The sequence below is a fragment of the Aythya ferina genome, assembly GCF_964211825.1.
Source record: "Aythya ferina genome assembly, chromosome: 6".
Lineage (NCBI taxonomy): Eukaryota > Metazoa > Chordata > Aves > Anseriformes > Anatidae > Aythya > Aythya ferina.
In genome coordinates this window covers 21,469,676-21,484,686 of record NC_140303.1, presented here as the reverse complement: position 1 = coordinate 21,484,686, position 15,011 = coordinate 21,469,676, and the positions used below count along the sequence as shown (strand labels likewise).

General features: G+C 36.3%; 1 protein-coding gene across 2 annotated transcripts in view; it reads left to right on the top strand.

Moving 5' to 3' along the window:
* The window catches only part of MYO3B (myosin IIIB), a 250,167-nt gene that overhangs the window by 64,240 nt on the left and 170,916 nt on the right, over window positions 1-15,011 (top strand). Inside the window, exons 8-9 of one of the 2 annotated variants that reach the window (XM_084524491.1) lie at window positions 3,903-3,968; window positions 4,125-4,196. In XM_084524491.1, coding sequence (XP_084380617.1) covers window positions 3,903-3,968; window positions 4,125-4,131 — 73 coding nt within the window. In that variant the 3' untranslated portion in view covers window positions 4,132-4,196. Of the gene's footprint in view, window positions 1-3,902; window positions 3,969-4,124; window positions 4,197-15,011 lie in introns of those variants that run through there. The other variant, XM_084524490.1, reaches the window with a different exon arrangement.

Here is a 15,011-nt window from a genome sequence, read left to right as displayed (position 1 = left end):
AAATCTATTATCTGTGTTCTGTAATTAGGCTCACAGCTTACTGTAAAGGATGAATGGTGTTCACTGAACTGCATCATTGGCCTTATTGTGGTAAAATGACAGATTTTGTTTCACCAGCTGTGACTTTGGAGGCAGGCTGAATGACGGGGAACACATAAAGCTCGACAGATTAAACTATTTCTAGCACATAACTGTACATGTATCATTGAGAATTCAGCAGCAGTTCTTGTTTGATAAGCTTACTAATGTCGTTGTGTTCTAAGGAACACTGTGCTTCTGCATGAGGTCTCTTATACAGGCTGAATCCTGCAGTCCTTACTGAAGCAAAACTCTTTATGAGACACAGGATCACTATGACCATGGAAGACACTGAATATGAGAGTATGTGACCAGCTCCTCACAAGAGCAATACATCTGCCTAAGGAAATAGAGCATGCAGTTCTATGACTAATTATGAATTACAGAAAGAAAGAATAAAAGACACAATGTTGGGAAATAAATGGTTGATTACTCATCTTGCTTCAAACGAGAACATTTTCAAAAGGCAAGCCCAATTACACTCACTTTTTTCCAATAAGGTATCTATTTCTCCTAATTTTCATCTCTTGTAGTAGAAAATAAGACTATTGTCCTTCAGCTTGTTGTATATGTGGCAAGGGTGATTGACAGGTTGCATGCAGTGTTCTGATTTTATATGAAGATGGTAGAGTAAATTATGGTAGCAAGTTAACAAGAGGTACAGCTTTCAGTTTTTCTGTGAATGTGTTCTGAGTACTGTAGAAGCTGCCAGATGTTGCTGAAATTCAGTGATGTCAGCTGATGCAAGGATACAAAAGCCATAGAACTCGATGTGCTGTATTTAATATAATCTGGAGTTGCAAATGGCCTTCGTTGGAAATTTGATAAGCCAAAGTGGTGAGGCAAGTGTTGTGTTTCTCTGTAGTTTAGCACCTGATAATGTATGGGTTGTTTTACCTTTTATCTTTAAAGCGGAATGAATTGCAGGTGTTTTAACAGATTATTAATTTCAAACTGCAAAGGACTTAGTATGCTCACAAAACAAACAAACAAAACAACTTTAATTCTTGGTAGTGAGTTGCCCTTCCATATCTGGCATCTTGTGTTAGACTAGAAGTTGGGTTTAAGTGATATCAGCTCTGGAGGTGCCATGGAAGCGATGGATTTTTCTGCCATCATCATGAAGCACACTTCGTGTTGTGTTAGGTAAAGAGATGCTGGGGAAGCTTAACTGACCCTCTTATGCCCCTTCCTGGAAATTCTTTGTGGGCATAATGGCAGAAGAGGGTGAGCCTATTTTGTACCTTGCGTTTAGGTAATACCTTTCACCTGAGGGCACCAATGTGCTTTATAGATGTTAAAAGAGTTAAGCTTCTGGATCCATTTAGCCCAATTTTATAGATGGGGTACTCGAAGCATCAGTTTAGTGATTTGAGAACAAAGGACTACTAATTCTGTGATCTTACATTGTTCTTAATTTGTTTGTAGTATCATATTCTATCAACAACACAAAAGTTATCAAGCTCAAGAGAAAATCTTTAGAATTACAGATTCCTTGGTTGTGTATTTGTGTCCACAGTTCACAATTTGGCACGTAGCATACTCAGCCACCTTTGAGAGAGTATTCAGTAGCTACCAGCAAGTGCTTAGTAGCTTAGTTATTCGTTGGACAAAGCATGTTCTGTGTGGTTAAAACATGACTTACTTCATTAATCATTAACCTGCCAATGACTAAATGTATTTCCTGAATGACATCTGTTCTGCTCATCTGTTCTATGATGAAATCCCACCTGTTTCCATCATAACACCTGCAACTAATGTAAGTACCCATGTGTCTTTTTTTTCCTCCTTGAAGAAGATACTTGTAAGATTAATAGTGCCTCCAAACAATATGCTTTTTGTAAGCACCGTAGTTAGCACCATGGAAGGTCTTTAAGAACAGTTTGAAGGGGAAAGATGAATCTACATATTTCGTGAACAGTAACTGAGCTTCTATAAAAATGAATTATTTTGCAGTGAAATTCAAAATGTTGGTATCATTCTAAAAAGAAATGCATTGTACTTTTAGGCAGTACAATAAAAAGTTGTTCTTACCAGAACTCAAGTTGTCAGATAGAGTGCTATTCCTGCAAAATAAAGATAGCATAAATAGCATAACTGGTGCAATCCCCAGCCATGAGTCTATTAAAGCTCTTTCCAGAGGTCATGCATGTAGGTTGTGTGGACTGATAACCATTTTCATTATAGAGAAAGAGGTTTTTAAAGATTACCTTTCTTCAATATAAGGTTTTTGTCTTGGAGTATCTCTTGAAATCCTTTGCTGTTTTTTTTTTTTTTTTTTTTTTTTTTACGCTCATAGACAGCCACGCATTCTGTGATGTGTATGAGTATATGAACCTGGTAAATGGAAGAGAGCACTGAAACATTATTGTAATTGAAAATAACCAATCATATCTTTTTTCTAATAATAAAATTGATAAGTGATGCACATCTTAAGTATTCTGGATTTTTTCACTTCATGAAGAAAATTGTGTTCCCTGAGTCTTCTATAAGAAAAGAGAAGAGTAATAACATATTCATCCTGGAAAACATGACAGCCTGCAGTGAAATTAGATGACTGCATTTGTTTTGAGTAGATACAGATGAACAAAAACGATCCATCTACAACAAAGCCACGTGGTCTTTTCCTTTTTTATTTTCCTTTTAGTGTTTTGTTTGAGAGTAATTGTTAAATGGAACTACTCTGAATCAACGTGTGAAAAATTCAAGACCGCTATGCAGATCAACTCTAATTTATATTGTGTTTATGTTTTTTACCTTTTTGTTCTGTGAGATGTTTCCAAACAGCATGTTGCTGTCAAATGTGGCCCTGGTATAAATGAGGCAATTCATTATATAACCCAGACTATTAGTGAATGTTTCTGTTGCTGAATAAGTCATATGTGATTTTTTTTGCCAATTCAGCAATACATGATCCTTTGTATTGAGCTGCCAAATGCAGCGAAGGACAAATTATTAAAATTTTATAAAATAAAAGTTTAATCTTAAGAAGTTAAATGGACTTCAATACTTAATAAATCTTAAGCTGCTGAAAAAACTTTGAAAGGTGATAGTGCAATATGCAGTTTATGAATGCTTCTTGCTGTAGGTTTGTCCATTGAAATTTGGTCCACTTAACTTGACTGATAAGCCTTGCTCTGCATGTTCATGTAATTTAACTGTAACGGTCAGAAAGGAAAATAATAATACATCGAGTAACATGGAACCTATCAGAGTTTAAGGTAATTTCTGTGGAAGACAGTATGTAATATAAAAATACTGTCTGCTAAATGTCATTTTAAATAGTAACATCCATTTTTCATAGAGTTTACAGCATGGAGAGACTATCTCCTGAGTCATTCAACCTGAATACAGGTTGAAATCTGGACTGAACATCCTACAGCTTGTTGACAACTTGGTGGTTCTTATTTTGATTATATCCATACTTAAAAAGTCATGGTTAGAGTCAGTGATCAGGGGTAAAGGGCTAAAAGGGTGTGATGGCTAGGTTAATCTTCCAGTCTCAGTTGATCTTTTCTGAGTCAGTCTGAATTAAAAGGGAAATGCTGGAAAGCACACTGTGAGCTTTACTGACTGCCAACTTCAAAGGTATTGACATAAAAGGAGAAGGACATGAAAAGAGGAAAACTGTCAATGAAAAAGCAGCAGCAAGAAAAAACCAACTGGCCTCTGAAGGACATATAGACCACTTGGGCGTTACTTTCTTGACCATCATTTTATCCCTAGTAGAACCAGTATCATCTTTGATAACTATTTGTGAGAAAATTCTGGTAAACATTACTATTTTAACCCCCCAAACTTTTTTTTTTTTTTTTTTTTTTCAGAAATCCTCCTCCTACTTTGCTACATCCTGAAAAATGGTGCAGAGGATTCAATCATTTCATTTCACAGTGAGTTTTATTTTCTTAAAAACAAACAAACAAAACAAAAAAATAAACTAAAACTAGTTTGTTCAGCAAGGCCTGCATGTGTCAAATCTGAAAGCAGAATTTATTTTATGAAGCTGTTACTTTTGCAGGTTTTTAACTTCAGTTTTCTTTTCATAGATTCTAAACTGTTCTTCAGTTTTTGAGAGCTAAAAAGCACAGTTTGATCTTCTCATGTAATTTGTTTCACAGCTTCTTAACTCTGTAGTTGATTTGCTTCTTGACTTTTTATTAAACCTGGGGCATGTTTATAATACATGTATGCCTGATTGCCTTGATGATTTTGGGGTGGACTTCTGTGTCAAAGAGAAAATGGACTAGTGAAAATGACTGCCGGTCAATTTAAAATAAGAATATGAAGACCAGATGCACAGTAGTTGTCTTTCTCCACCTTAAAAATGCTCGGCAGTTTGTATACTCAATATGTAAATGAACATGAGTTGTACCAACAGTGTAACATGTTACCTGGATGCTACATTGAACTAAAATATGCTCATTTTGCCTTTTTCTTTTTTACAATGAAACTAAGAAATTGTACTTTACTAGCTGTTAGCATTATATTCATAAATCTTAGAGCAACTTCTACAAGGGATTTTGGGGCTTTGTTTGTGACTGAATTTCATTGTGACCGAATACAGCTTAAACTGTGTAACATGGGGGATGATATTATCGAACTCTGGAAGTTCACACTGTTCAGATAACCAAATACTTTGAACACTGCCGGCCACTATTGAATTTTTAAGATGGGTTTGGAAACCTGTACGTTTCCACATTTAATCTGTCCTATCTCAATGTATGTATAGTTTCTTGTGGAGGATTACAATACCCATACCTGGTAAGTTTTTCAGTCAGTTATGCAGTAGTGTCTTCCCATTTTAGCAGAAATTAAAATAGAAAGATTAATGTGAATACAAATAAAAAATATTCTTATTTACTATGCTGATATTTAAATCAGGCAGCAAGGTGAAACAAACTTTAATAGCATATGATGGAAGGGCATTACTATCATTACTGCAATATGACTCAGGATCTCTTAAAGAGCAGGTAGTAGAAGTACATCCTTTTAAAGCAGTTTGACCTGAGTTCTATTTCTCCACAATGCCTGTCCTTTTCTACTCAGCAGTAAACATTGTAATCTGTGGTGGAATCAGTGGTTAACTACAAAAGTCACTGTGTGGTGGATGAATTCCCCTCTATTATAGAGAAACATTCTTTTTACAGTATATATGGACAGTACCCTGTATTTTGGGGAACTGTAGTGCAAGGAGGTTATGTTCCACTTATGCTTTAGAGAGTCAGTGCACCAGCTAAGTATGAAGATTATATTCCTTTCTTGGAAACATTGTGCCTCTGCACTGGAATCCAGATTTTTCTTTCTTAGGGTCTTCCTTTTTAGAAGTCTCTGCTGAGCTTGAGAACAGTACAAAAAATGAAGTTTATCATTTGTTCAGTCCTTCAGTTCGGCATGCATTGTTCTTATCAGAAATCAGTACTTTAGTACTTTATAGCTATACTCGTTTTAATCTCGTCCTTTGGGTTTTTGATACCTTCATGTTGTATATTTTTAATCAGATTGATTTTTAATTACTTTAGCTTAATTACTGCCTCTCACCAGCAACATCTGCAGGTTTGCAGATCCTGCTTTTAATTTTTACAGTAATGCACACAATGAAGTAAGGAAGCATACTTGCAGTCAATCTCTTAATGTGAATAAATGCAATAATTGTAATAAATTTACTGTTTATATAGAGACCTGTGAGAGAACACTGAAAGGGAATTCTCCATGACATTGCTTCATTCTTGTGCATGTCTTTAAGGTTGTTATGAAGCGGAGGTTACAAAATATCTTTATGGGGGCTTGGACTTACACTAGTGAATTTTCTAGGGAAAAAACAACACACACACATTGAATCATACAACTGCAAACCTTTTAGCCATTACTGATAATTGGCTCATTTATGTGCATTAGTTATGTATTTGATGATGCCTGCCTTTGTGACAGCTTAGTTATGATAAATTAAAAGCAGCAATTGTATAAATTCTACACTGCCTTTTATCCATATGTTAAGACCTTGCTTGATGTTTCTGTCTCCCTTGTGATGAGTGGTTAGCTTTAGAATAATTTTATTATCTATCTCCTTCCTGATGGCTAACATCATTTGCATAACAAGCTTATCTGGTTCAAGCTGTGGGCCAGACCTGTGTACTGGAAAAATACAAGCATTCATCTGTAGCTAAGCACACTTCTGACTTCAGTTCTGTTGACACAATAATTTCATCTATGTCAAGATTGCCAAACCTGGTCATTGTAGCCTTTTCCCCCCATTGTAATGCCTTGAAATATCAGAATGCTTTTCACTGTTTCAAGAGGCATTTTTGTTTTAAATGTTCTTTCATGTTATAGTGATTTGCAACATGCCTGAGGTGGAAGTTTCAATATATTTTTGTGGGCGACTCTTTAAATTGTTAAAATAATATATTACTTTTTTTCTAAAGTAAAGTCTGTATTTTTGGCTTGAATTCTACTGCTTCGAGACAGATAATATTGCAACAGCATGTTTGTGTCAGATACATATTTACAAAGTCTTAATGGAGAACAGGCCAAGGAGGTTCGTAGCTTGGTGAATTTATTTTTCTATTTCCAGTATTTTTGACTTTGACTTGAGATAAAGACTGTAATATGTTGTCCTCAAGGGTTTTCACAATGATACAGCTAATCAAGCTAGATATTTTGTTTTACAAAAATCGAGAAGACCCAACTTCAGCCAAGCCAGTCTTTGGCAGCAGTCTAATTTTGTATTTGGTATCTACTGAGATACATGCAGCACATAATTACTTTTAAATAGGTCAGTAAAGTTTTTAGGTATGCCTCTTTATCTGTGCTACTGTAATTGTCCATGAAGAGCTAGGCTGCTCCGCTCATAATGTGAGAAAGAATTAATTCTCTGTTTATTTTTAACTACATATCAACAGGGATTATCATTCCTATACGACCATGTAAACAACCACATCAGTTGTTGGAGGATTGGCTCCTAAAAATGGTAGACTTTTACCTGTGTTCATTTCTGTGTTCAAATAAATACCAGCCTTGATGAGTTCACTGTTTGCCTATGAATGTTTGTGAACCTAATGTTTTGATTGCTACAGCACAGATGTTATTGCTCTCTCAAGATAAAAATTTGTCTAACACATTTTAGACATACAGTACTTTAGAATTCATTCATAAAGTAATGTAGACTATGTTAAAATTAATTAAAAAAAAAAAACACAACAAAAACAAACAAACAAACAAAAACATAACACACACACTAAAATTAGCTTATATGCTGCAAATAATTTTCTTGGCAGTTTAAGTCTTGACTGATCTCTAGGGATAGATCTCTTGGAGCAGAAGGATACAATAGCCTTTATTTACATTACATCACCAAATGGTAATCTTAATTAAAATGGGCAATGGTATCTCCAGGGACAGACATTCTGCTTTTAAATTTATTTAACCAATGACTAGCTATTATGGTTCTTTAAATTAATTATCCTTTGGTGAACTGGAAGAATGTAAAGAATTAAGAAATTCAGATAGGAAACTCAAAATATGGACTTCCAGAATTTATGGTCACATTTGTCATCAGAACATAACATTTATTTCAGCAATGACATTGCAAATACCATACCAATTTAATTTTCAGTCTCAATAAACTTATTTTTTTGCACTCATTTTTAAGCAGCTTCACAAGCTGAATTTCATATTGTTGAGACTACATCAGAGTAATTCAATTATTAGATCATACAGATTATATGGGTTGTATAACTTCTCTGAATGCATATCAACTTTTTTTTCACAATCCAAACAGTTTAATGACATTCTGTTCATATTACTTAAAGACCATTCCACTGTTTCTGTAACTGAGTACATGATATGCAGTTGACGTAACTCACTGATTTCATAGTCTAGAAAGACCAAGGGGTTTGTAAATGACATAAAGATGCAGATTGTGATGTGTAAGGTTACCAACAAATCTGTAACTTTTTCCATTTTATTCATGGCTGTAGAGTTTGAGAATCCATCAAGAGATGAAATGCTAAATTGTAATACCTGGCAAAAGACCTCCAACACTTTTGAGTATTGTGCGAGACACTTTTATACGGATGAATAGGCATATATGATGGATATAATTATCTCCAGCTTTCTAATGAGCAGTTTTAGTAAAAAGCTGCAATTTTGCATAGAGGTGAGAAACTCATGTAAGTTTGAAGCCCTGACCCTGTAACATATCATGCTAAATTATAGAAATGTCATAGTATCAGGATGCTTCACTCAGTAAGTAGCCTGTTGAGTTCCTTAACATTAGAGATAAATAGTCATTCTTCTCTTTGGTTTGTGGGTTCATTGGTTTGCTATTCCCAATTTTAAACACCAACAGTTTACTTCCTAAGGATATTGTAGTAAGAAAGTTAAGTATCTATGCTGGAGTGGCAAGTCTAGTTGAGGAGCATTAGCGATTTTAGGAACAGTATGCTGCATGTAAGATAACAGTATAAAAGACAACATGTGAAACAGTTGCCTGATGAGGCAGTTTCCTTACTCTGTTCTTTGAGCTCGTGTTGTAATTGAGTGCCAGAATCCCACTTGTGTTTTTATAGATTAGCAACATCTCAGGGAATCTGCATTTAGTCTAATCCACCAGCCTTCTGTCTTGTATTTCTGCAAGGACTGTGCTCACATCCAGTATCATCTTGCCACAATCTCTAAGCTTCTGTCCACTCTTTGGTAGAAGCTGGATTTCCAGTCACTCTTGTGTTGCAATTGGTCTATGATCCTGGAAAAAACAATGTTGTCCTTTCTTTTTGCCTCTGATTGATACTTTCTACCATACTCCTTTCTGAAGTTGCTTAACACCATTAGCCCATATTTAAACCTGAACTGTTCCAGTTTTACTTCTTGACAGATTCCAGTGAGGAAGCAAAGTGGAATATGTCTGTGCTGAATTTGTGGTAGTTTGTTTTAGGGGAAGATATAAGGCCCCTTCCAGCTAAATTATTCTAGTTGTCAAAGAAAGGGTTTAATGTACATGTATGTTCTAGATGATCCAGGTTTGTTTGCAATGCATTTGTGATGACATGAAAGGCAGAAGAATGGAAATAAAAGCAGTAAAATTTTGACTCGGGAAAAAAAAAAGCACAATTTCTGACTGACAATAGTACCTTTGCATTGGACTGATTAAGCATCAGTAGCATAATGACGCCTCCTTCCTGTCAGCCAGACTTGCAGCATGAAGATATGAGTTTAATCCCAGGTTTCACAACTGGAGAAAAAGTTGTCTTGCTCAAAGTCACCCAATAATCAACATCAGAGCTGGGAATGGAGCAGTCCAACATACTGCTAGGTAGATGAAGGCAAGCTTCAGGGAGCACAGATGTGTTCTCTTGTGGGCTGTGGCATACAGGACAGGTCAGGCACATGGTGATGGGAAGAAAGTTGTTGTTGCCTGTGGACTTTCAAGTAGTAGAACTAACCTGGTCTCATCTGCCCAGGTGTTCGTTAGCTTGTATGGAGATGTCAGAGTGCGGCTGTATTTGGAGTTTCACAGCAGAGGGCATTAAGTGGTCTGTTTAATGGTGTGTGAGAGACTGCCCAACTGCTCCGTTATTGGCATAGTGGATCTACAATTGCCCTTTTAGTGTCTCTCCCTTTTTTTTACTAGGAAAGAGTGCACTAAAAAGCTAAAGGAAGGAAAAGATCTCTGATCTTTTCTTCCTTCCAGCTATGACGTAAGATGTAGAAGAAATATGCTGTCAGCGTCTGAGTATGCTTTCCATATCTCCTACCTTTTCTTTGCTTCAGCTGCCTCAAATCAGCTTCATGCTGTCACTACAGAGGGTTATAAGACCTAAGGGAGAATGCTTAATTCAACTGCAAAGCATATTGTTTATAGTAAAAAGCTTCAGTTATAAAAGGTTCTAAAAGCTTTTGTGCTCTATGTGCCTCAAGGACAGGACAAAGAAATAGAGCGGACCCACTCCTGGTAAAAGGATAAGAAAAAAAAAGTGATTTCACTGTGCAATATGCATTTGCATGTACAAAATGCATTTGATTGGTTTTGAGATGCTTGCTAGAATTAGCGGTGGAATTTCTGGTGCCTCTGGTAAAATTCTGAGGGTTTCAACAAGAGCAAAGTCTGACCAAGAGCTGAGGGGTGTCACTCCACAGTTCCCCTTGTTTGTTCTCTAAGCCACCTGTATGAGCCAGAGCAAACTACTGTGTCTACGCAACCCAAAGGAGGGTGGGAAACCTGTTGTGATATTTGAACCTGTAGAAAAGGGAAAGTTATTTGCTACACTTTATTTTACAATTTCAGAGTGAGTGAACCTTTCTTAGGTTTCAAGTGTATCTTCTAAATTACACTATGTGGTGCCTGATGTTAAAAGTGAAACATAAAGAAGATTTATTTATAAAACAAGTGCTGGTGACATTTCAGTGTGAGAGTATTTCTCTCATTGTTATGTAAGGTTAGTTATTTATGGCATTTGCTACCAAAAGGCAGATCAATAAAGATATAAATGTGTTCTGAGCATCAGAATTTATATTATGCATGTGATAATTGACTACTTTGTCATAAATTCAGTCTTTCATTCTGATATCTGATTGTAGCAGAAGGAACAGTAAAATACTTGTTATTTATCATGGTACACTGGTTCAAGACAGGAGACCTATTTAACCTATCTTCAGTGGCAGCATTCCCTTTTTTCCAAAGGGGCAGCTATATATAGTTCTGAAGATAAGGTTATTTGTATCCTGTATGTCCCATTGAATTAGGAATGAAAACAGAAATGCTGTTGGCAGAGCTGTCGCAGCTTTTTACTTCATTTTTGCAAATGAGTGACCCGCAGCACTGGGGGAGGGTCAGGCCTGGGGTTGGGAAGCAGGGAGGCTTTGGGGAAGCAGGCAGGTCCCTGCAGCATTACAGATGTCATTCATGAGATCACTTTTCTCCTCCACGTCTCTCCTGCATGTGTCTGATCACCATGTGCCACAGCCACATGTGGCGCAGAGGTAGCAGGAACCATCAGAGTGCTGGATACGAACAGGGTATTTTAGCCAGTTAAAAGCAATCTTAGAGATTATTTTTCCTTTCTTGATCTTTTACTGTTCCGTTAAAAGTATTGACTTTTGTTCAGGGTATTACTGACTTGATCAGAAAAGTTCTTATGAGTGCAATAAAGATTAAAAAAAAAAAAAAAAAGATGCAGAGGTTTTGGTTTGTTTTTCCTAGAAAGGATTAAGAGTGCCGAAAGAGACTAGTTTGGGGTATAATGCACCATCATATCAATGAATGGATGCTACAATTTCTCTAAATGCTCATCCTTATGAAACTAAATAATTTAGGGCATTAGAGTTCATGACAAATACAAAATTTGATAAATGGTGCTGTGGAATGGTGTTTGTCAGGTACACAGGTAACAACATGCTTCACCAGAGCAATGTGCCATTGGTTAACATCCCCATAACTGCGGGTAGAGGCCCTAAAGTGCTCGGCATCATTGTTCAGATATAAAATGATGTTTATGTCTATGCATTTTCTCTACGAGGATGACTATAGACAACAGATAGCAAAAACAAGCATATTAATAAAGCCCAAGGAATAAAATGACCTATGCAAATTGGGAGATTCATCTAACCATTTGTTGCACAGATTGGGAGTTTCTCTCTCTCTTGCCCAGAGGCTGTGGATTCCTCAAGTCTAATATAGAATCTGATACACAGTCATAATTTTTTCCAAATGACCTGAGCACTGTCTGTGCACGTAGATGATATACAGTGACTAGATTCCTGGTTGGATCTTTGGTTTATGAGACAAAACAAGTTCCAATGCCCTGCTAGCAATTGGGAAATCATCTGAAAATGCAACATTTTTAAAAAATAAAAATTAAAGAAAAAATGTACTAGAGAGAAATGATAATGTAACTAATCTGTAGGAGTTGTAGCTGCTTGCTTTATGTTTAAAGAAAGTACTTATGGGGAAAGAAATCATTATTTAATGAAGAAGTATTTCTGGAAAAACAAAAAAGAAAAGAAAAAAAGAAAATGCTTCTGCTCTGCTTAGTTTTGCCTGCAATATTGAAGGACATCAGTAACTGTTTTCTGTTTCTGAACACACAGGAGATTTAGACCACCACTGCAGTTCTTAAGAAATCTATTTCTCTCCATTTATTGATTACTAAGTATTAGCTCATGAATGCTGATAAAATAGCTCTCCTTTCAGTCATCTGATCTGCCACTTGCAAAATGGCAGTTTACATTGGTGATATACAGCAATTCCAACAATGTTATCGGCCAACTGCAAACAGCCACTGAATTTTTACAGGCTGCCTCAGACAGGCCTGTGTGTACAGGAGGCTGCTCTTATCCTTTGCTAATAAATGCTTCATCTTTGCCTGTAATTGTGGCAGAATGGAAGTGGTGCTTAGGAGCCTGGCTGTGAGATTGCAGCAAATGGCTGCAACCTATGTTTAATGTAGTGACACTAATGAATTCTGAGAATTAATTTTCAGCCAAGAAAGCATGATGGAAGATAGTAGAATTTCAAATTAAGTAATGGATTGACTTTCAACAAGGCCAACATGTACAGTGTTTGTTTCTTTTCCAATCTCTGCATACTTACTCTCAGAGTTATTTTAGATCCAAAAAATTGCAGACCAAGTATGATCATATTTTCATTGTACCTTATGAGAAACTCATCTTGTAGTAAATTTTCTAGTCAATTTGCTGTGTGGGAGGCAGTCTCATCACTTAAGGTGTTTTTTTTTTTTTTTTTTTTTTTTTTGTATAATTTCTATGAGTCAAACAAATTGGATTAAATTGCAGGTGCACCACATTTGTTAGTTTGGTATGTAATTGTATGGTTGATGTTTGACAGTTCCTAAGCTAACTGTCCAAATTGGTTTTAAATGAATGCTCAGATGAGCATCTGAAGATAGTTTGGTTTTCTCCTTTCCCAGAAGCAAATCCTACAGTGACATGATTTCTTAATATTTACTTGCGCATGCACAATGCTCACTTTGATTTCTGTTGGCCACACTAAGTAGGAATACTTTCTGGTGTATTCTAGGAATAAAAGTATTCTAGGAATACTTTTTACCTTATAAAAGCTGCTTTGTTACTGTACTCTTCCTCTTAAATGTTAATGTCACGAGATGTCAAAGGTATATATTCTTGATTTTTTTCTGTACTTGATGTGGACTATATTTCCTGACTAAATGTACTAATCAATTATGGCAACTGTGGACACAGGCACAGTAGAAAGCACTGTAATAATGCTCACCTCCCTTCAGGCCCTAACGTTGTAAATGCATTGATGTTTTCTATAGTGTCAATGCTGCTTCCAGTGTAGATACCTTACTCAACTTCTGCACTGATACTGGCTGCCTGACACCTTTTTCACTAGTGGTGGCCCAAGACTTGTTAGCTGTTAGTTACTAGTTCTTTGCTTTGTTGTGACATCTTGCTGCCCATCTGAGAGTATGTTCAGTAAGCTGTCTGAACTTGGAATGGAGACTTGGATCACAGAATTGCAATTGTGTCTTGCGTGTTACTAGCTTAGTTAGTTGTCTTATGAATTCATGAGGCTTCACTTTTGTTTCAAGTGAAATCCTAAATGACCAGAGATCGCAAAAATATCCTACTGTGTATGAAATGAAATGCTGCAATGTAGATGAAACTATATATAAACTTAAGAAGTTGCAAAGCAGAAGAGCAACTTGCATGCAATGTGACTAGTCAGCAGGAGAACAGCAGAAACAAAGGTAATCCTCAGGTAGTTTTCAAGACCCTCTCTCTGACAGAACTGACCTATGCTCATTCAAACACATGCAAGACCCAAACAGCTAGTGTTTCAGGCACATAATGGAGGAGCTAAGAACTTCTTTCTCTAAAGTGTTTCCCTTCTCATCTTGTCAGACTTCCTCAATAAATGCAGTATCCTGGACATCTGGATGATTCATGTAGGAACCATCTGTATGGAAAGAAATTCTCTTGCAACTTCTGGATCTTGTCCATAGGGTATCTTTGGGGGTGCATTGGTCCTGAGCTCAGAGCAAAATTTGTTGTAATAAATGTGTACCACAGGGTAGAAGTTTTTATACTCTCAAGGTGTTCTGTGTGGAAATGTGTAAGAGATTCCATTTAAACTCAACTTTCAACTGTCTAAAAAGTAACTGCTGCCACATATTCACTGTAACGTTCCAGATGTATTCAAATGAAACAGGAGCATTTATATATTAATAGTGTAGTATCAACAAAAAGAATTTGTAGTTACTGTTAGAATGGTAAAAATCACGAGTGCATGAGCTTTTCAGAATGACATACGCACTTCAGACACTTGTCATCAATCTACGATTTTTCTATGGTTTTGTATTTTTTTCCATTGCCTGTCTTGATTAATGGTATCTTTCTTTTCAAATGCTTTTTTCCTTTTTCTCAGGAAACACATAAATTTAACCAGGATTGGCACGGACCGTATTGTCTGTGTGGGTGTATTGACTTTTAAAGACCATGGATGACAGCAAGAAAAGTATGTGTGAGGGCTGGGGGGGACATGAACCTGTTAAAGTCTAATGATAGATCTCTCTTCATGGGAGGACAGGAGTGGTATTTATAGCCTTGCACTCAGAGGGATGGAGATAAAGCACGTTCTGTTAGTTTAGTCTTCTGTTGGGAGGCTTCAGTTCTAACCAATTGCAAAACTCACCAAAACGGTTAAACTGACAGCAGATTTTACAGACTGTCTTTTCTGGACTACATGTAGCAAGAAGAGGCTGAGAAAATGGTTTTCAGGAACCTAAAGTATTAAAGTTATGTCCAAAGACATTGCAGGATCATTTTAAGACCAGACTTTAGGCTTCAGTAAAGTGTTTGAGGTGAGGCTAAACTTTATTTGTTTTATCAAGTTTATCAGTTTTATCAAGTGCTTGATAATATTTGAAATCAGTTAATGTGTATGATATTTTATA